At 38.9% G+C, this 22,741-nt stretch overlaps 1 protein-coding gene and 1 pseudogene across 2 annotated transcripts in view; one reads left to right on the top strand and one right to left on the bottom strand.

Annotated features, from left to right (window-relative positions):
* The window catches only part of PHF20 (PHD finger protein 20), a 149,850-nt gene that overhangs the window by 68,552 nt on the left and 58,557 nt on the right, over positions 1-22,741 (top strand). The window contains exons 5-9 of one of the 2 annotated variants that reach the window (XM_044263120.1): positions 3,211-3,290; positions 8,695-9,082; positions 14,329-14,442; positions 15,127-15,315; positions 15,839-16,018. In XM_044263120.1, the coding sequence (XP_044119055.1) occupies positions 3,211-3,290; positions 8,695-9,082; positions 14,329-14,442; positions 15,127-15,315; positions 15,839-16,018 (951 nt within the window). The remainder of the gene's footprint in view (positions 1-3,210; positions 3,291-8,694; positions 9,083-14,328; positions 14,443-15,126; positions 15,316-15,838; positions 16,019-22,741) is intronic. The other variant, XM_044263121.1, reaches the window with a different exon arrangement.
* Positions 6,186-6,523, bottom strand: LOC122916113 (annotated as a pseudogene).

The following is a 22,741-nucleotide window of genomic DNA, read 5'->3' as shown; positions in this document are numbered from 1 at the left end:
GCTTCCCTATTTCCTTGGTCCTACAGATCAGCTTGCTGTGCATCTCTAGTTTTTTTTTTGTTTTGTTTTGTCGGTTTTTTTTTTTTTTTTCCTTATATCCCTTCTGCACCTACTGACTGCTATAAGGTTGTCTGATATGCTGAGTTCATAACTGTTCCTAAGGGGGCAAGACCAGGAAGCTTTGTTTCACCTGGCATTTGTAAGGACAGGGGCTTCTTAAGGGAGCCTGAAGGCAGGGGGCCTTTTTGTTAAGGATGCATTTATTTTTCTGTCCTTTACATGTTAATTTTTAGATGTTATCTGTGGCTGTGGGAGAGCTCTGTTGTCAGCTGCCCACAGGAGGAATCCACAAGAAGACATTTATTTTTTATTTTTATTTAAAAGATTTTATGTATTTATTTGAGACACACACACACACACACACACACACACGTATGAGCTGTTGGAGGGGCAGAGGGAGAAGAAGCAGCAGATTCCAGGATCATGACCTGAGCCTAAGGCAAACTCTTATGCAGCTGAGCCACCCAGGCACCCCAGGAAGAAATTCTTTTAGTTGTATAGGCACCATTAAAATAGATTTGGGGCCTCTTTCCAGAAGTGGGCCTGGGCTACCATTGCCCATGGAATGTGGTGTTTTTTTCCTTCTGATTTATGGAGCCCAAGTTAGACTGTGTATATGATCAAGGGAGAATGTTTTGAGATGATCCCATATGGTTCTTTGGAAGTAAAAGGGGTCAGGGGCTGGGTATTACTGTCTAAGGACAGTGATTCCTGAGTACCCTTGGTTATAGTGTGGGTCATTTCAGAATGGCCATTGATGCTCTGGTTCTGTGGTTTGGACTTTAGGCTGAGGGACTTGAGGAATAGGCAGTTTGGGGTGGTGGAAGAAGAATTGATTAGAGGTCAGCAGAGAGGCTTAGGTTCTACTCCCTGCTCTGCTTAGCTCTGTTTTAGCTCTTATTGAAACTCAAGGCACACCCTTTAATTTAAGGCCTCCATTTTGAGGCTGCCATCAAGAGTAAGCTTCAAAATTGGCCTCAGATAACTAAAAATGTACTTCTGGATGTCTGAAATGTCTGTAAAAATAGGATAGTTTTCATTTTGATGTAATTGATGCTAACTTTCTTTCTTGGTCAAAATGTTGAAGAGGTATAGGCTTGGGTGTCTTGTTGATACACTTGATATTTAAGATTTCATGAGAGTTGGGTTCTTAATGCCCCCATCCCCAGGCTGGCCAGAACCATGTCATGGTTGCTTGTGAAGGGTATGTTTAGAGTTCCATACCATTGCTTATCATTGCTTCTTTGCTTGCCAAATAGAGGCAGGAAGACAGGATCCCAGGCCTTTGTTGGAAGAACTCATTAGTCATTGCTGAGCTGCTTTATGTAGAATCCTTTATCATAGTCTGATGTCTTATTGCTTGTTTTAACCAACCAAGCATAACTATATATCCTTGTATCTAGTTTGCTAGTCACTTTGTTCTGTGTTGGTGATACTTGTGACGGATAATCAGCTTTATTTTGTAATTACCAAGAGTAAAGTTCAGTACGTAATTATTAATTATCTGTGACAATACACCAGGATCACCTGAAACACTTGTTAAAACACGCATTTAGTTTTGTGCTGCACTCTTTGAGTTTTTGATTCATTAATTTGGTGGTGGTGCTGGTAACTTACATTTCTAAAAGTTCCCAGGAGTTGTTGACGCTGCTGGTCTGAGCACGATACTTCGAGAAGCCCTGGTTTACAGTGAACCAGATGCTGTGTGAGAGAGAAATTGATGTGAACTGTGGTCCCTGGCCTTGGAGAGCCTGACTTTGATTTGGGGTCTGCCTTCTATATGAAACTAGACCTGCAGGCAAGGTGCCAAAGTGAGTCTTTGAGAAGTTCAGAGCAGGAAAAAATCTTTCTAGCTAAGAAGTTGGGAAGCTTTTACAGAACTATTGTGGTCATCTGAGCTGAGTGCTTAAGGGTCAATGAGTAGCACATTCTAGGCAGGAAAATAATAAAGATGTGGAGGTGGAAATGGCACAAGGCAGTTTCATTGGGTGGCAAGTAGCTCATTACTTTGAGTTGGTGAGTATTTTATGTTGGTAATGAGAAACAGGGTTTGGAAAATAATTGGGCTAAGATTGCATTGTACCTTGAACACTACAGTGATGTTTTCATTAGATGTGGCTAGCCATTGACAGGGCCCTATTTCGGATTGGAGGAGAAGTGGGATGGGGAGGGGTGGGGTAGGTTGGGGAGGGGAGAGGATGGATAAGAAGGAGGTAGCTAGCTAGAAGGTCTTAGGCTTCCTTGTTGCATTCTTTTACTTCCAGGGATGAATTTTTTCTTCTCTGTTTGATGGGAAATTGATCCTGAAAACTGACCATGTTTACCAGTAGTAAATCATTACGTGGTTACCAGTAGTTCACTGGTAGTCTTGACAAGATTAACTGTGATTTTTTTTTTAATCCCTGGGACCAAAAAAAATTAAAAAAGAAAAAAAAGTGGGGTGGGGGGAGAGGTGGGTTCTAAGATGCACAATTTTGAGAGAGTTGGTTTAAGTGCAATTAGTGAGAACTATGTACTGTAGTTGGTTGCCTTATCTGGGAATAAGATTATTTGGATTTTCAGCTTCAGTCTTACTGCAGAGTGATTTTTGTTAGATTTCTTTGCCTATTGAAATAAAACTGATAATGTAGCAGGTACCATTTAGCATTTTGGCGAAGTCTGTTCAGATGTTGTAACACGAAAGTTATTCATATGGGTTATGAGATTAATGTGACCTCTGAAAACATGATACCTTTAGTAAGTAGTCGTGTTTCTTTTGAAGTTTAAAGGATAGTATCACTCTTAAGCCCAGGAAATAAAGATTGATAAAAATTAATAACTCACCAAGGAATAAATAAAATTGCATTTTCCTCATGTTCTTAATTGTTTTACTGCTCTTTTTTCTTGGTCTAAATTCAATGCAATTCTTTTTTTCCATCAACAAGCAGATGGATTTTGATCTGTATAGATAAAGAGAAAACTTACTATGTAATTTTGACTAAGAAATGAAGGCTATTATCTTGAACATAAATAAGACTGTGTGTGTTTCTTAATATTTTAGTTCTCATACATTTATTATTGTGGTTGTAACTCCCTTGTGTTTATGCTTTGAAAAGTTTTGTTGCTTTCATGAAACTGTAAGTTAAATCATAATATCTTCTTGAATTTTAGGTACTTACACTGTGAAATTTTATGATGGAGTAGTTCAGACTGTCAAACATATTCATGTCAAAGCTTTTTCCAAAGATCAGGTGAGAAATGTGGTTTTGTGCTTTGTAGTATGAATAATGCTAACGTTGTAGTTCTGTTTCTCAAATAAAGATGTTTATAGTGACAAAATCTTTATTTCCTTCACCTGACACAATTTCACTAGAACACAAGTTTTCAGAAATTATTAATATTTATCTCTCCCTGCCATTTCCTGTTAATCTGTTTTCCTCATCTTTTCTCAAAACTGTATGGTTAATATTCCTTTTTTTTTTTTTTTCTCTCTCTCCCTGTGCCCTGTACCCAGAGGTATTATTCATCATAGGGAACTTGCTAATGCTTGAGGAAACCTAGACTGTATTTTCTTCTCATCTAACTTTGTCCTTCAGCTCAGGACCATGACTTGGTGGTTTCAGAACTATAGTTTGGTATAAATTTGGCAATCACTCGTGCTAGATATGCCTGGTTTGAAAATTTTGTTTCCTGTTGTTCCAGTCACCATGCATGTGTTTGCTTGACCATGAAACAGGAGTTTTGATACTGGAAATAGGGGCCATCTAGAAGATGTTGCCTACTCTTTTCATACTTTTTTCCCCTTTGGTCTTTTTCATGTTCATGCCTTAATAGTTGGGAAGGCAGGGTCAAAATTTGGATACTGATGTTTTAAAACTTCTGTTTGTTACTACTTGTTACTTTTTGGGTAGTTGTTGATGTGATAGTATTTGGTAATGCTGGAACCTATTGTGTCTTGTCTTATGATCAAATGCCTCTACTTATCACAAATTAGAGTAAATTCTTCTGTATTTATATTTAGCCATTTCAGAGGGTTATGTTTCATGATATCTTTAAAGGTAGCCTTAAGAGTGTTTTTGCCTTTTGCTGGTTTTCCTTTAAAGAAAACTGAAACAGTTATAAAGCCTTAGCTCTGAAGTTGTTTTCTCTGTGATCATTTGTCCCTCAGGCATCTAATGAGCTGCTATACAGTACTCTAAAATGTTATTTTGTGGGGTTCCTGGCTGGCTCAGTCAGTAGAGCCTGTGTCTCTGGATCACAGGGTTGTAAGTTTGAGCCCCACATGTAGTACAGAGTTTACTTAAAATTTAAAAAAAAAAAAAAAGTTATTGGGGCACCTGGGTGGCTTAGTCGTTAAGCATCTGTCTTTGGCTCTGGGCATGATCCCTGAGTCCTGGGATTGAGTCCCGCATGAGAGGTTCCCTGTTCAGCAGGAAGCCTGCTTCTCCCTCTCTCACTCCCCCTGCTTGTGTTCCCTCTCTTGCTGTGCTTCTCTCTGTCAAATAAATAAATAGATAAATAAATAAGATCTTTTATTTTTATTTATTTTATTTATTTTTTTAAAAAAGATTTTTATTTATTTATTTATTTGATAGAGAGAGAGATCACAAGTAGATGGAGAGGCAGGCAGAGAGAGAGAGAGAGATGGAAGCAGGCTCCCTGCTGAGCAGAGAGCCCGATGTGGGACTCGATTCCAGGACCCTGAGATCATGACCTGAGCCGAAGGCAGCGGCTTAACTCACTGAGCCACCCAGGCGCCCCTAAATAAGATCTTTAAAAAAAAAAGTTATTTTGGCCTTAAATTTGGCAATTTTTGTGTTGAGTTTGTGGAATGAGTTAATACAGATAGAGGACTTTGTAGATAAGAACTTGTTCAGAATTGTCAGATTGTATCTAGAACCTCCCCAAATGCAAGTCCAGGGCTCCAGATAACAAACATTCAACTGTTTACTCTGCTGTACTGAATAAATTGATTAACAGCACTTGTGGTGTTTGGGTTGGAGATGAGCATCTTATGAGGGTGTATTGGTGGGTGCTTCAGTTCCCAATTCCCAGTTATCCCCAAGTGTCTCACCTCATCTCGGATCTGGTGGGTGATCAGGTATAGGCCCGCAGTTCCTGCTTGTGTATGTTTTTTTTCCAAGACAGTGTTGTATTTGTATAAATGACTTCCCAGGTCCCCTTGATGAGGGAGCACGAGGCTGGCTGAAGACAAAGCAAAAGCTGGCACCTTGCACCCCCCTCTCCATCCGCTCCCCCTCAGTCATATGTGTAGCATCCCTTAGGCAGCCCTGACTGCCATGAACAATAAGCAAATAGTTAACTTGCAGAGCTCACAATCCTGCTAGACAGGAGTCTCCCTTGGCTTACAAATGTCCCAAGTCTCACTAACAAAGACGATTGATAGCAGGATTGTGACATTCCACCAAAAAGTCTCCCAACTATCTTAATGTTAATGGCTGGTCTAAAGACAACATTGATCCAGCCGCTAGGGCAAGGCCTCCGGTAGGCTTGGGACATCCTGACACCTTGTAGGCCCTTGTTAGCATATGAGAACTCCATTGAAACCTCCCTTCCCCTCACCTTCCCCCAACTTCAGGGTACATAACCTGCCACCCCTCACAACCTGGGGCAGCAGCTCTTCCTGCCCACGGGTCCTGTCCCCGTGCTTTAATAAACCACCATTTTGCACCAAAGATGTCTCAAGAATTCTTTCTTGGTCATCGGCTCCGGACCTCAGCCCACCGAACCTCACCTAGGTTTTAGAACTTCATCACCCTCAGCCCTAAGGATCTAGAGTTCCATAATGGCTACATAAAACCTAACTTTTTTTAAAAAAAATTATTTTTTTACAATTTGCCTTTTTCTTTTAATCCTTCCCTGTTTCAGCTCTTAAAAAAGTACCCTGAAATTAAGAGGCACCTGTGTGACTCAGTCGTTAAGCGGCTGCCCTAGGCTCCGGTCATGATCCTGGGGTCCTGGATTCAAGTTCCACATCTGGCTCTCTGCTCAACAGGAAGTCGGCTTCTCCCTCTCCCACTTCCTCTGCTTGTGTTCCTTCTCTTGCTGTCTCTCTCTCTCTGTTAAATAAATAAACAAAATCTTAAGGGAAAAACAAAGTACCTAGAAGTTAAATACAAGGAAGCTCAAAGAGCTAAGGCAAGCCAGCCCAAGATTAGTAGGCTCCCTCCCACAGGAGCCAAAGTCTGGACACTGGGTCTTCACTCAACCTGGTAGCAAAGCTGGTGCAGAATAAGGTGGTTCCAGAGGCTAGTCATAATCCGGCCCCAAGGGACTTTCTACAACAGGGAACCCATAATAGGACCAGGATGTGTAAGAAGTGGTGTGTTTTGGCCTTGTCTAAGAGCTCCCTCCTATAGGCATCTGAAAACTGGGTGCCCTATGTCCTGTAGGAGGCCAAGCCTAAGGCCCCAGCTCTAGACAAGGTGCCCAAGCAATGGAATGCAGCCCCTGGCCCGACCATGACAGTGAGTGGATGTCACGTGCCTCCAAAACTTAACTTCTTAAAAATATTAGTCATAGATAATTTTTAAGGTTTTTTTAGTATATTATTAGAATAGATTTGAGGTTTTTTTTTCTGTGTAATTGTGCTGCTCTAAATGTTTCGATAATTTATATATTAGGAACATTAATTTTTTTTGAAGTTATAAAATAATGTATAAGGTATAGGAAATTTGGACACTATAGAAAGCACAAAGAAAGTAAAATTGATGTAATTCTGTTGTCTAAATATAGTTGCTCTTAATGTATCGGCTATATCCTGTGTTTTTTTGTTAAATATTTGTATATATTTTTTAAATTGGGGTCATATAGTATATTACTGTTGCATATTTTGCTCCCTTTTTTTTTTTTCTTAAAAAATGGGGGTTATATCTTGCTCTTCTAACACAATAACATTTTCTTTTTTCTTTTCTTTTTTTAAAGGAGTTTATTTATTTATTTGACAGAGAGATCACAAGTAGGCAGAGAGGCAGGCAGAGAGAGAGGAGGAAGCAGGCTCCCCGCTGAGAAGAGAGCCTGATGCGGGGCTTGATCCCAGTACCCTGGGATCATGACCTGAGCTGGAAGCAGAGGCTTTAACCCACTGAGCCACCCAGGTGCCCTAGAATAACATTTTCTTAAGTTCTTGATAGTGTATGGGAATATGGCTTTGCTGGCTCTTTAGTATTCTGTAATATGTATATAACTGTTCTGTGTGTAACCAGTTCCCTAAAGGTCATTTATACGGATATTTGTAAATCTGGGTGTCCAAATTTGATTATTCTGTTAGTTCCATTTCTAGGAATTCATTCTAGTTCAAAAGTATTAACTTTCAATTCTTTTGGCACGAATTGAGAATGCTTTTCCTTCCTGCCAAGGTGGTTATAATTCATAGTTCTGCCAGCAGTTCCTGAGGAGTGCTCGTTCTCAAACCTGCTTTCAGAAAATTTGGGGGGCTTGAAAAAACATTTCCTTCTAGGCTCCAATCATAGGGATTCTCCTTGTTTTATTATTTTTCCTTCTGGGACAAAGTAAGCCTTCACTCACTGAGTATTTAGGCACTCCATCCAGCTTTTGGGAGAGATCTGTGTGCCTAGTATGTGCTAGTTGCTGGGGATCCCCCATATGAACATGGTATGTGCTTCCTGCTGTTCTGTAGAGGTCTTGGAAGAGAAATACATCCACAGACTTCATTGCAGTTTTGGAAACTCCAGAGCATTCAGAGCTGGCTTTCAGAGCTGTGTCCCACTAGGACACAGGAGTTTTAGAATTAATTATTTAAAAGTTATTTAGGAAGAAAGTAACCAAGAAGTCGGACTTCTGTCTAGTGGACAAAAACTTAGCTTCACAGTATAGTTGGTGCCTTTGCTGGATTGGGCACAGTCTTTACCCAGTTGAGGAAGCAAAAACCCTACTTCTGGGTTGGACAGTCTTTTTTTGTTTGTTTGTTTGTTTGTTTTAAGATTTTATTTGTTTATTTGAGAGAGAGACAGATAGTGACAGAGATAGCAAGAGAGAGCACAAGTTGGGAGTAGAGGGAGAAGCAGTCTTCCACTGAGCAGGGAGCCAGACATGGGGCTTGATCACTGGACCCTGGGGTCACGACCTGAGTCGAAGGCAGACATTTAACAGACTGAGCCACCCAGGTGCCCCATGGGTTAGATAATCTTTATAGCTTTCCTGTTCAGCCTTCAGTTACTAGTTTGTGTTCTTCTCCACAAAGGGCATCAGCATCCACTGGCAAACTGAGCCAGGCCTCTGAAAGGCCCTGGATCTGGTAGTCATGCTTGGGACGAGAAGGATATAACTTGGGGGCATTTTCTTAGAACACCTCTGTCAGAAAGATTGCTTTGCAGAAGTTGTTCCTGGGGTATTTTCTGTCCCTTTAATTATCTGGTGAGTTATTAATAATCAAAATATGGGAGATCACTCTATCTCAGAAGGAATTGGACAAGACGGTTGTTTCTTTTAAATTTAGGATTGGTTCTCAAGCTTCAGAGTATGGATCAATATTTTCAGTGGTTCTTTCCATTATGTGACACAGCAGATGTCCTGTTTTAATTTGTTTGTCTTCGTAAGTTTGCAAAATACCATCTGATTTTATATTTGCAAGTAATCACAAAGTGTGTTTCATTGCTATTTTGCTCATTTTAGAATATTGTGGGTAATGCTAGGCCTAAAGAAACAGATCACAAAAGTCTTCCATCGTCTCCTGATAAACGAGAGAAGTTTAAAGAGCAAAGAAAAGCCACTGTCAATGTGAAGAAAGACAAAGAGGACAAAGCCTTAAAGACAGAAAAGCGTCCCAAGCAGCCTGATAAAGAAGGAAAGTTAATCTGTTCTGAAAAGGGTAAGGTGTCAGAGAAGAGCCTTCCCAAGAACGAGAAGGAAGATAAGGAGAACATTTCAGAAAATGACAGAGAGTATTCTGGAGATGCTCAAGTGGATAAAAAACCTGAAAATGACATTGTGAAGAGTCCACAAGAAAACTTGAGGGAGCCAAAAAGAAAACGAGGCAGGCCCCCTTCCATAGCTCCTACTGGTGAGTTTCCTAAGTGGGGTCTGCATTGGGCAATGCCAGAGTGTTCTGTGGCTTTGGTGGTTCTTTATCACTTCCCTACTAAAGTTCTTCCATTTTTACGATTGACTTTGAATCATCTTGTGATCTGAAAATAAGTTACGTTTGTGGAGATGGATTTTAAAGGAAACATATCCAGATGAATGTAAGTTGCAAAACAGGCCCTTGACTAAGCTTCTGGGGAGTACATAACTTTCCATGAGATGCTTCAGTTTATTTGGTAAAACCTAATAAGCTAAGGCCTTACGACTGTGCCTATTCAGATGATCTCAGGTTAAGTACGCTTAATAGAACCTGGGATTAGGAAATAATAGTTTTCCCGAGAGATATGAAATAGGGAAGAAGTAATTCGATGTGGGTGTCTGACAGAGCCTGGATCAGAGAACACTGGATCTAAGAAGGCATGATGCATTTTGAAGTTGAGCTATCTGGAGAGTGATTATGGGTTTGACATTTTCACAGTCCAAGTAAAAAACTGAGATGGCTAATGGGTAAGAGTTAAGGTTAAAGGGTACAGATTTAAAGACGAATGTATGGTTATTTTAAAAAGTTGAAATATGGAATTCTTCGGGAATATCCAAGAGTAAAACACATCCTGAATTTCTTTCTAGATCAAACACTCCTTCTCTCGGTCAGTTAAATGACATGATGAACACTTAGGATCTCTAGTTTGAATGCTGGCTAGGATAATCTGGCAGTGGTCTTTACAAATTCTTGCTTGTATATTTCCTGCATGAATATTGAAAAACTGAATCCTTTAGTACATGTTATTTATTTTTTAGTTTTATTTTTTAAGATTTTATTTATTTTGACAGAGACAGAGTGAGAGAGAGAACACAAACAGGGGGAGTGGGAGAGGGAGCAGCAGGCTTCCCGCTGAGCAGGGTACCAGATGCAGGGCTTGATCCCAGGACCCTGGGACCATGACCTGAGCCCCAAGGCAGACTCTTTTTTTTTTTTAAGATTTTATTTATTTATTTGACAGGCAGAGATCACAAGTAGGCAGAGAGGCAGGCAGATAGAGAGAGAGGTGGAAGCAGGTTCCCCGCGGAGCAGAGAGCTCAATGCGGGGCTCGATCCCAGGACGCTGGGATCATGACCTGAGCCTAAGGCAGAGGCTTTAACCCACTGAGCCCCCCAGGTACCCCCCAAGGCAGACTCTTAACGACTGAGCCACCCAGGCGCCCCACCTTTAGTACATTTTAGAATGGTATCTACTTTTCCTCACAAGTTTATATAACTGCAAATGATATATTTAAAATATCTTTTTTCTTTTAAATTTGAAAATTATTTAATAGATTTTCATGGAACTGCAGAACCACAGAGTTAGCTCACTTACTGGTCTTGCATGATGTGGAATGCAGAGTGAATCCTATCAATACAGGCAGCTACATCAGACTTAATTTTTGTGGGAAAAAAGTCTGCCTTAATTGACTTCAAATAAATATTCGTATTCATTCCCAGTAGACAGTCTTCAACATCTGAGTTCTCACATTAAGATAGGAAATTAGAAAAAAAAAAGATAGGAAATTAGATATAGTTTGATTTCTTCCCAGATGAATTAAGCCATCTCCTGCTTTAGTGGTTGTAACTGTGCGCAAAAGCTGAGCATGCTGGAATTGCCCCAGGCCTAATTATGGCCTAGACCTGCACTGTCCAGTATGGTAGCCATTAGCCACATGTGGCTGTTGAGTACATGAAATGTGGGTGGTCTAAATTGAGATGTGCTGTGAGTATAAAGTCTACTCTGGTATTCAAATACTAAGTTAAAAAAAAAAAAATCTCAACTTTTTATGCTGATTACATGTCAAATGATGTTTTTGGGTCTATTGGGTTAAAATATATTCTTAAAATTAAATTTGCTTTTTTTTAAAAAAAAAAAGATTATTTATTTATTTATTTGACAGACAGAGATCACAAGTAGGCAGAAAGGCAGGCAGAGAGAGAAAGGAGGAAGAAGCCTCCCCACTGAGCAGAGAGCCCGTGAGCTCTCTGAGCAGATGAGCAGAGAGCTCCATCCCAGGATCCTGGGATCATGACCTGAGCCGAAGGCAGAGGCTTTAACCCACTGTGCCACCCAGGCGCCCGTACTTTTTTTTTAAACTAAAAAATTGAAAATTACACATGTGGCTTGCATTTGTGGCTCTTGTTATATTTCTGTTGGACAATAGAGGCCTAAATTCACTGGCTTTTTCTATAGGATTCTGGGAGAGAATTAAACCCCAACTGCCCAGAGCATCCGTAGTGAATTGACTTGTCTTCTGTGCATTGAGAATGGTAGTAGTTGTAAACCATAATTGGGAGAATTGAGAAACTTACCTCTGTGTTCTGTGTTCAAATGAGGAACTCCAAATGAGAAGGTCTGGAGATTTTAAACCTCTGGGCAGTATGCCATGTTAAGATGTAGGATGATCCCTGGGGCAAATAATACATTATATGTTAATTAAAAGTACTATTAACAATTAATTAAAAAAAAGATGTAGGATGACTGTTAGGCCTTTTTTTTTTTTTTTTTTTTTTAAGTGGAAGGCTGGCACTTATGCAGGGAGGGGTGGAAAATTACTTTGAATCATCCTGGGAGAAGTCTGATGTGTCCTCATTTCAGGTTAGAAAAGCATGTATATGGGAATTGAGTGCTCTGAAACAGATTTCCCTTTAGCTCTTCATGCTCTGGCTTGTACACTCTGGAAAGTATGTACTGGGGTAGTTGTATTCAACTTTGCCTACTGCCCCTATGAAGCCACATGACTTCACTCAGATTAAAAAAGGTGGGGAGGCCTTCAGTTTATTGCTTTCATTTTGTAAGTGTAAGTTTCATGCCAGATCGATTTAATAGAGAAATAGTGTTTTCCAAGTTTTCCTGAGGCATTTCTCCCGAGTCAGAATTTCTGGAATTAACAACCTTCCCAGATGATTCTTAACCTTAAGAAGAGTTTGGGAAACACTAATGTTCTGTGTGGTCAGCCCTGGTTTATATATGGTATCAAAGTGAAGAATGCTTACTAGATTTCTTCTGTGTAGTTCAGATGTCCTTTAAAAATTGCTTGGAAAAAGCTCATTGACCGAGTGGACCATTGAGCTCTCTAAAGTTTACAGACTCGATTGGAACAGAATCTGAGTTATTTAGGGAGGGTTGTTTGTATTTGTGTCTAATTTGGAATGTGTATGATTTCCAAGTTCTCACCACTTGGAACAAAATAATGTTGGTTGTTGGGAAAATTGAACACAGCCAAGGAGTTCGGCATACTCATTAGGTTTGCCTCCTCAGAGCTCAGCCCGTCTCTTGTTGGGCTTTTCAACATGGCCGATCTGAAGCTAGTGGTCCTCAGTGAGTCTTCTTCCCCAGTCCCCAAATCCCCTGCCCTCTGCGGGCCACCCCTTTAACTCTTTACCTCTTTCTCCCTCTCTCTCCTTTCAGCCTTCATCAGACCCCTTCCCCCCAAGCTTTCCTAGTTTCATTTGTTTTGTTTTTTTCTTCTGTCTGTTTTTTGGATTCTCATCTTTCATGATTGGGGAGAGCTTCTTAAATGTTGGGTTTAAAAATAAAGAGTGAATACTATCCAAGCGTTTAGTGTCTGCATTGCTAAAATTATGTTAGAGCTGGATTTGTTGGGATCAGCAGCCTTGCCTGAAACACTCACTATCAAGTAGCATGGTCTCCTGAGATTTTTCTGGAATTGTTTTTAAGAGGTTATAAATGTTGACATTCTTTTTGGTCACCCTCATAACTAGGACCAGTGCCAACCTAACTAATTTAGCAAGTAGGGATTGAAAACAACACTCAAGCTGTAGTCCCAGGTACACACTTCAGGAATTAGCCTGAATGGTGGATCTCCTGAGTATTGGTTAAGTCAAGTTTTGATGAGGAGATTTGATGGTGATAAAAATGACTTTTTAAAAATTGCCCTTGCACCTTCATGTTTTAAAGTAGTCATGTTGGGGGTGCCTAGGTGGCTCAGTCAGTTAAGTTTCTGCCTTTGGCTCAGGTCATGATCCTTGGGTGCTGGACTGAATCCCGCATTGGGCGCCCTGCTCAGCAGGGGGTCTGCTTCTCCCTCTCCATCTGCCCCTCAAACCTGCCCACCCCTGCTCCTGCTCATTTTCTCCCTTTCTCTCTCAAATAAATAAATAAAATCTTTTTTTAAAAAGGGGGAGGGCAGGATAAAGAGAAGGGAGAAACAGATTCCTCACCAAGCAGGGAGCCTGAAGCAGGGCTGGAACCCAGGACTGCACCCTAGACCATGACCTGAGCCTGACCTGAGCCGAAGACAGACGCTTAACTGGTGGGGTGCCTTGACCTACCCATGTGCCCCTAAATAAAGAAAATCTTTTTTTTTTTTTTAAAGATTTTATGTATTTATTTGACAGAGATCACAAGTAGTCAGAGAGGCAGGCAGAGAGAGAGGAGAAAGCAGGCTCCCTGCTGAGCAGAGAGCCGGATGCGGGGCTTGATCCCAGGACGCTGAGACCATGACCTGAGCTGAAGGCAGAGGCATTAACCCACTGAGCCACCCAGGCGCCCCTAAATAAAGAAAATCTTAAAAAGAAAAAATTAAGTCATGTTGGGACTTAGTGTTTTATTTTTATTTTTTAGTATTTTTGAATTTTTTTTTTTTTTTTGTGTGTGTGTGTGAGAGAGAGAGAGTGTGCACATGCACAAGCCCCAGGAGAGAGGCAGAGGGAGAAGCAGGCTCCCTGCTGAGTAAGGAACCCGATGCAGGGCTGGATCCCAGGACCCTGAGATCATGACCTGAGCCGAAGGCATCAGACTGAACCACCTAGGTGTCCCTGGGGCTTAGTGTTTAAAATATAGGATTTTAAGAGAGAAGTGTATACAGAGCTGGGTCATAAGAGAACACCCCCCCCCCGAAAAAAAAGATGAAGGAAGGGGCACCTATTTGGCTCAGTTAGTAGAGCATGTGACTCTTGATTTTGGGGTCATGAGTTTGAGTCCCACAATGGATGTAGATATTACTTAAATACATCTTTTTAAAAAAGAGGGAAAAAGAGATAAAGGAGTTCCGTCTATAGAGTGTCAGCATGTCATTAAGGAAGTAGTTTCACCTGTTACACTTATATTTTCTTATTAGCCCTTTGGGGGGTCTGTTTATCAATCAAGTGTATGTGTATGGTTTATTTCTATATAATCAGGGGGATTGGGCACGAAGAAATTACGTAATTTCTTTTGTGTGGTTTTATATACACTATAGCTGTGGATTCAAACTCTCAAACTTTGCAACCAATAACATTGGAATTGAGAAGGCGGAAAATATCGAAAGGAAGTGAAGTCCCATTAAAACGTCCCCGGCTTGACAAAAATTCATGTGAGTCTCCAGTTTGTGTACGTGTGACTAGAACTTGATGTTGATTGGGTTAGCCTCCTCTGTATTCATGTTGTTTCCTATTCCCAAAAATAGGCTCTAATGCTGTTTTTGGTTATAGGAGCTAATGTGGTTGGTTTGGGTTGGATAAGAGTTTTGCTTGAAGAAAAATAAATCCCAAAGCAGAAACTATTTTAACGTTGGATTCAGTGGTTTCTTCTTCATGCCCATAAACTACATTTCCATTGGAAATTTAATGGCTTAGGAAGGGATGGTTTTCATATGTTGAGTAAAACTTGAAAAATGTTATTTATTGATTAAAAAAAAAATACTTTGGCTCCAAAAATGATTTGTGATTTTTCTAAGGGTTTGTAAACCTGACTGACTTTGAAGATTAGTACATAAACTTGTAAGTTGGGAAGCCCCAAAGTAGAATTTAGTTTTCAAGATTGGGGCATGACCTAAAACAGATTTTTCAGACCATGAATAAGGATGATTCTGTCTGGGCAGAGAGAGTCCCTTTACTTAAAACTACAAGTTAAGAAAGGATATTTCCTTTTATCACTGGTCTAGTATTCTAGATGTTTTTGTAAGGCCCTTATAGAGGTAACCAGCCCAGAAATATGTATTAGCAGAGTTATTTCTTCTTATTGGGTTCTTGACCATAACTCTCTTAATGGTTTATAGCCCAGGAAAAGTCAAAAACCTATTCGGAAAACACTGACAAGGACTTATCAAGGAGACGGTCCTCCAGGCTGTCCACTAATGGGACACACGAGATCCTAGATCCTGACTTGGTTGTGTCAGATTTGGTTGATACGGTTAACATTGATCCTTTGCAAAATACATCATCCAGTAACAAGGAATCTGAGGAAGGTGAGTCAGAGTCTGTTCTAGAATGGTCTTGCCAGCTTGCCTCTCTAGTGAGAACCAATCTACATCATTATATACACCTCCACAAGTTTTAGATTGTGTTGAAATTAAATTTTTGAATGGGTTACAGTGTTTCTTATACTCTTTTTCACTGGCAATTCAGTAGACAAACTTTCTGAACACGTTTGTGATTGTTTTTACTTGAATATGTCTGAATGTTGGGTTGGAGGTACAGTGCTTAAAGAGTCCTGTCCCTCTCTCTGTGTTTCTGGTGCCATCTTGCTCCAGTGCCTCTGCCTTTTTGTCAACACTTCCAGAAAATCCTCTATTTACTTTGGTCTTTTTTTGGCCTTTTTCTTTGAGATGCTTATAGCCCTGGCTGTATGTGCTGGAACCTTTGAATGTATTCTCGTATGCTGTGCGGTGGGTTTCCTCTAAAAAGTCCCTGGATATCTTAGTCTGCTGTGGGACTTTTGGTTGATTACATATCTGATATGTTACCTGGGCTCTCTTTTTTTTCTTCTAGGTCAGTTAAAATCTCCTTTGGAAGCTGACCAGGTCTCATCTGCACTGACTTGCCACTCCTTTGGTGATGGATTGGGGGCTGCAGGCTTGGAATTGAACTGCAAGTCAATGGGAGAAAACAGTATGAAGACGGAACCGGCTTCTCCTCTTGCTGAGTTACAAGAGATTTCTACTGTGGCAGGTTCCTATTAGTGTTAACTTAATTGTCTTCTATATATACTCTTGCTTTGCTTTGATGGTGAATTTATTTATTTATTTAGTAAAGATTTTATTTATTTATTTGACAGAGAGAGATCACAAGTAGGCAGAGAGGCAGGCAGAGAGAGAGAGAGGAGGAAGCAGGCTCCCTGCTGAGCAGAGAGCCCGATGCGGGACTCGATCCCAGGACCCTGAGATCATGACCTGAGCTGAAGGCATTGGCTTAACCCACTGAGCCACCCAGGAGCCCCCCTTTTTTTTTTTTTTTTTAAGATTTTATTTATTTATTTGACAGAGAGAGATCACAAGTAGACAGAGAGGCAGGCAGAGAGAGAGAGAGGAGGAAGCAGGCTCCCTGCTGATTGATGGTGAATTTAAAACATGTACTTTTCTATGATGCTTTTTCACCTTATTAATATTTCCCTATTTTAATGCTATATCCTTTTTATTTCTGATATTGCTAATTTGTGTTTCCTCTCTCTTGATTAATATAGTTTAGGGATTTATTAATTTTGTTGATGGTTTCAAAGAACCAGTGTTTTACCTTAATTTTCCCTGTTCGTCTTTTTAAAATGCCATTGATTTCTGTTTTTTTTAAATCTTTTTTTTTAAATTTCTGTTCTAATCTTATTTTCTTCCTTTACATTTTTTTTAGAAACTTAGGTCATTTAAAAAAACACAAAAAACCAAAAACTTAAGTCATTAGTTTGGATCTTCTTTTCTAGTATTAGCATTTAAAGTTACAAATTTACCACTAAGCCCTGCTTTTACAAATTCTGATATGTTGTATTTTCAGTTTCATTCAATTCAAGATATATTGTGATTTATTTGTTGATGGTGGGTTAACTTTGGAGTGTTTTGTTTCATTTCCAAGTATTGGGGTTTTTAGAGATACTTTATTGTTACTGATTTGTAATGTAATTCTACACTCTATAGGATTTTAGTCTTTTAAAATTTGTTGGGACTGATTTTATGGCCCAGCATGTGATCTGTTTTGGTAAATGCTCCATATACACTTGGGAAAAAAAGTGTATCATCATATATCTGTTCTGTGTGTCAATTAGATCAAAGTGAATGATGGTGTTTTCTAGACATTTATTATTATTATTACTACTACTACTACCATCATCATCATCATCATAATCATCTAATTCTATTAATTTCTAAAAGAGGGATGTTGATAATCTCTAACCATGATTGTGGATTTGTCTATTTCTCCAATGAATTCTGTCAGTTTTGCTTCATGTATTTTGAAGTTTTGTTATTAGGGGCATACACATTTATAATTGTTATGTCCTCTTGGCGAATTACCCCTTTGTAATGTGAAATATCACGCTATTTTTGGTAATAGACTTTGACTTGAAGTCTGTTTTATCTGATACTAGTACAGATACTTTTGCTTTCTGTATACAGGGTGTATCTATTGCTGTCATTTTTCTTTCAACATAACTATGTCTTCAAATTCAAAATTTGTCTTTTATAGATAGTATGTACCTAGTTGGGTTTTGGTTTTAACTGCAATGTGTAGTTTGTTTACATTAAAGGTATTTATTGATACAGTTGCTTTTAGATCTACCACTTTGCTTTTTGTTTCCCATTTATCCTGTGTTTTGTTCTTTTCCACCTTTCCTATTTTTTTTAGGTTAATTGAATTTTTTTTCAAATTTCATTTTAATTTAGCTATTAGCTATACTTCTTAGCATTTATTTTAGAGGTTACTTAGGGATTATGATGTATATATCCTTAACTTCTCACAGTTTACTTTTCTTTTTTATTTTATTAAGATTTTTTTTTTTAATTTATTTGACAGAGATCACAAGTAGGCAGAGAGAGAGAGGGAAGCAGGCTCCCTGCCGAGCAGAGAGCCTGATGCGGGGCTCAATTCCAGGATCCTGGGATCATTACCTGAGCTGAAGGCAGAGGCTTAACCCACTGAGCACCCAGGCGCCCCTCACAGTTTACTTTTAATATTGAACCACTCTATATAAAACCTGTAGTCTATTAATCCTTCCCCCTTTTATGCTCTACCTGTCTCATGATATATCTATATATGCTATAAAATTCACAATACAGTATTATAGTTTTTGTTCTTAATAACTAGGTATTATAAAGATGAGGACAAATGGGACTTATTTATGTACATATTTACAATTTCCACTTCTTTGTATCTTCCTATTTCTTTTTAGCCTAAAAATTTTCCTGTAGTTTTTCTTGTAGTGTAGGTTTCCTGCTGACAAATTCTCTTGGTTTTTATTTATCTGAATGACTTTATTTAACTTTCAAACTTTAAGAATATTTCCACTGGCTATAGAATGTCGAGTTTACAGTTTTTTTGTTTTGTTTTGCTTTTCGTTTTAGGTACTGTAAACGTGTTTCACAGTCTTCTGGCCTCTGTTTCTGAAGGGAAGTTAGTGATGATTCATATTGTTGTTTCCCTATATATAATGTGTTTTCCTTTTGGTTGCTTTTGAGATTTTTCTCTTTATCATTGCTCTTTAGCAGTTTGACTATAATGTATTTTTTTTGCCATCTGAATTATTTTTTAAATTATTATTTTAAAAATAATTTAAAAATTTTTTTATAAACATATAATGTATTATTGGCCCCAGGGGTACAGGTCTGTGAATCGGCAGGTTCACACACTTCACAGCTCTTACATAGCATACACCCTCCCCAATGTCCCTATCCCCACCCCCTTCTCCCTACCTCCCTCCGCCTGGTAAACCTCAGTTTGTTTTGTGAGATTAAGAGGCTTTTATGGTTAGTCTCCCTCCCGATCACATTTTGTTTCTATAATGTATTTTTTTTAACCTATTTGAGAGTCACTGAGCTTGAATTTGAAAAGTGATTTTTTTAATCAATTTTCAACTCATTATTTCTATATTTTTTTTCTGTCCCATTCTCTATGTTCCTATCTTCCTTTATTGATGATTCACATTAGAATTAGGTAGATCTGGGGCACCTGGGTGACTCAGAGGGTTAAGCCTCTGCCTTCAGCTCAGGTCATGATCTCAGGGTCCTGGGATCGAGCCCCACGCTGGGTTCTCTGCTCAGCGGAGAGCCTGCTTCTCCATCTCTATCTGCCTGCCTCTCTGCCTACTTGTGATCTCTCTGTCAAATAAATAAAAAAAAATCTTAAAAAAAAAAAAAGAATTAGGTTAGAGCTTTTGATACTGGGCCACAGGTCACTGGGACTTACTGACTTTTTCTTTTCTTTTCATCCTTTCCCCCCCCTTTTTCAGATTGAATAATTTCTATTTCCAAATTCTTTCTACTCTCAATTCTAGTCTGCTGTTAAGCCCATCCAGTGAATTTTTTGTTTCTGATGTTTTTTATTTTTATTTTTAATTTAATTTTTTAAAGATTTTTATTTAAAAATTTTTTTTTAATTTTATTTATTTATTTGAGTCAGAGAGAGAGCTTATAAACAGGGGGAGCAGCAGAGAGAGGAAGAGGGAGAAGCAGGTTCCCCAGAGAGCAGGGAGCCCCTCCATCCCAGGACCCTGGGATCATGACCCGAGCCAAAGGCAGATGTTCAACTGACTGAGCCACCCAGGTGCCCCTAAAATTTTTTCTTAAAGATTTTATTTGACACAGAGAAGGAGAGAGAGAGAGAGAGAGAGGAAGCAAGTGCAAGCAGAGGGAGTGGGAGCGGGAAGGGAGAAGCAGGCTCCCCCCTGAGCAGGGAGCCCAATGCTGGGCTTCATCCCAGGATACTGGGATCTTGACTAAAGCTGAAGGTAGACGCTTAACCAACTGAGCCACCTAGGCACCCCATTTCTGATGTTTTTTAGTTAATGGAATTCCCCCTTTTCCCTCTAGCTTCTCTGCTGAGATCTTGGAGTCTATAAATTGATTATGAACATAGTTTTAATTGTTACTTTAAAAGTCCCTGTCTACCAAGTTCAGCAGCTAGATTATTTTGAAGTTAATCCCCATTGATTTTTTTTTTTTTTTACTCCTGCCTGCAGATCACATTTTCCTTTTCTTCACATGTCTAATATTTTGTACTGCATCCTGCACATGGTGTCTGCTGTGTTGTTGAGCTTGGATTACATTATGTTTCTCCAAAGAATGCTGATTGCTTTGTTCAAAAGGGCTATTAATTTGGCTTAACTCAAATTCCACCTTTTTTTCCTCTGCAATTGCAGCAACTGAAACCTCTGTTTAGTTCTTTTAGCTTTCGTTGGGCTGCTTGAAACATTCAAAGATCAGCCAGAAATTTAGGCAGAGTTAATATGAAGAAATTGAGGCCACCCTTTTGTGGCTCTCTTCTTTAGGACTTTCTCCCTCATTTTTCAGCTATTGTAGTTGCATTGAACTTTACCTTTTATTTCTTCAACCAGTAAGACTAAATTTCTTACTTGAGCTGTAGCTACCTGGTGTTACTGACAAGCCTGCTTTTTGGTAAAAATCTTTAAAAAATGGGAAACTTACCCAGTGCCCTTCTCTTACTTCAGATATCTAGCTCTTGTTTCTGTGGGCTTTTTGTTACTCTTCAGTGTCTTTTCATATTTGTTTTTTTTTAATTTTTTTTTCCTACTTTATAGTGGTTGTATGCAGAAGTGATGTTCCACTATGAGCATTTCTAACATGACTAAAAGAGAACATGTTATGGTAATAGGCAGCCTAGTAAGTTGTACACTTTTAGTGCTACACAGAGGAATTTTTTTCTTTTAAGTAATGATTGCTTGTTGCATTAATAGCTACTTGGATATAACATTTCAGTAATGTTATATTTGTGGTAAATGTTCAGCATCCAGTATGGTGCTGGCCATGAATAAATCTTGATCCTAGCCTTTTACAGTGAAGAATATCTAACCCACTTTTTTTGTGCGTATGGGTATTTTTTTATTTCATTTTTTTTTTAAAGATTTTATTTATTTATTTGACAGAGAGAGATCACAAGTAGGCAGAGAGGCAGGCAGAGAGAGAGAGAGAGGAGGAAGCAGGCTCCCTGCTGAGCAGAGAGCCCGATGCGGGACTCGATCCCAGGACTCTGAGATCATGACCTGAGCCGAAGGCAGCGGCTTAACCCACTGAGCCACCCAGGCGCCCTTATTTTAATTTTTTAAAAGCACTATAAAAATAATACAGATACACTGATCATAAAAGTGTCATAAAGAGGTATTAGGAGTTAAAGGGAGAAGTCTCTTCTATCTTGCTTCTTTTCCGTTGGGTAAACCTCTTTTATTCATTTGTTATTTTTCCAAACCCTATTTTGTATTTTTACATGGGTAGGGAAGCAATTAAGATTTTATTATCTTTAAATGTAATTGGTATAATTCTAGGCTTATTGTTCTCTTACTTTTGTAATTTTCTTGAGATCTAACTTTTTCAGTACACTTGTTTCATTCTTTTTAATGACTGAATATTAATGTCTTATAAGAATGTTCCATCATATATTTAACCATTTCCCTTTTGATGGACATTAGAGGGTTTCTGCACAAGCAGTGTTTTCAAACAATGATGCAGTGGTATTCCTTGAATATATTTTTCACTACTTGGTGAATAGCCCTTTGGGTAACTTTTTTTGAGTGTAATTGCTGGATTTAAGGGAATGCACATTTTAAATTGTATTAACAAATTATCCTCCAGAATGACCATTCCACTTAATATTTTGACCAAGAGTTATGGTGGAGTACATTTTCCCTTACATCCTTACCATCTGTGGGTGTTAGTCATCTTTTAATTTTCTCAAATATTTGTTAACATTGTGGTTATTGAATATTTTTATCTATTCTGTGAATTTTCTTTGCTCATTTCCTTTTGGGTTGTTTTTATTATTGATTTGCCAGGTTTACTTTGTACATTATGGATACTGATCCTTGGTCTTTTGTATAAATTGTACATTATTTTCTTTTGGTCTTTTGCTTGTCTTTTATTTATTGTAGTTTATAACTCTGAAATTAAGAATTTTGAATCTATTTTAGGAAATATAGCTATGATCATAATAAGTATATAATCAATATTATTACATATGTAATTTACCATAATTTAAAAATCACATTAATTATTGCTTAAGCCACCCTTTAAAACTTTTAATGAAATCCAAAGTATTTCCCAGATAGCTCATACCCCAAAGTTCTTTTGTTTTTTTTTAAAGATTTATTTATTTATTTGACAGACAGAGATCACAAGTAGACAGAGAGGCAGGCAGAGAGAGAGGAAGAAGCAGGCTCCCCACTGAGCAGAGAGCCCGATGTGGGGCTCGATCCCAGGACCCTGGGATCATGACCTGAGCCGAAGGCAGAGGCTTAACCCACTGAGCCACCCAGGCACCCTCATACCCCAAAGTTTTTGATCAACATTTATCTTTAGAAATTTCTTTATTTTGCCGAGTTTGACTTACCATGAATTGAAAGGGGTAGAGTACGAGAAAAGGGAATTCTGTGTAGGTAAATTCTGGCATTTCCTAGATGTCTGTGATGGCCCAAGGGCTTACAGGGTAGCTTTCTTCTGGACCACAACAGACCTAATGAGGGGAAGACATAGCATTTTGGAAAATTTAGCCAGAAGTGAGTTGTGGAATCAAATCTCATGAGATTCTATTGATGACATTGGTTTAGATCTGGGAAGTGTTCCTTTGGTAAATATGGGTGATCTATAATCTTCTCTTTTTCTAGAATGTGAAGAGTATGGTCTTGTTGTTCTTAAAATAAAACTTATGTACATAAGAGCCCAGAGGAAGAATGAAGCTTGAGGA

The sequence above is a fragment of the Neovison vison genome, chromosome 8 (genome assembly GCF_020171115.1).
Source record: "Neovison vison isolate M4711 chromosome 8, ASM_NN_V1, whole genome shotgun sequence".
In the NCBI taxonomy this organism is placed as follows: Eukaryota; Metazoa; Chordata; class Mammalia; order Carnivora; family Mustelidae; genus Neogale; species Neogale vison.
Note: the sequence above shows the minus strand (reverse complement) of the source record. Positions and strands in the feature narration are given on the sequence as shown.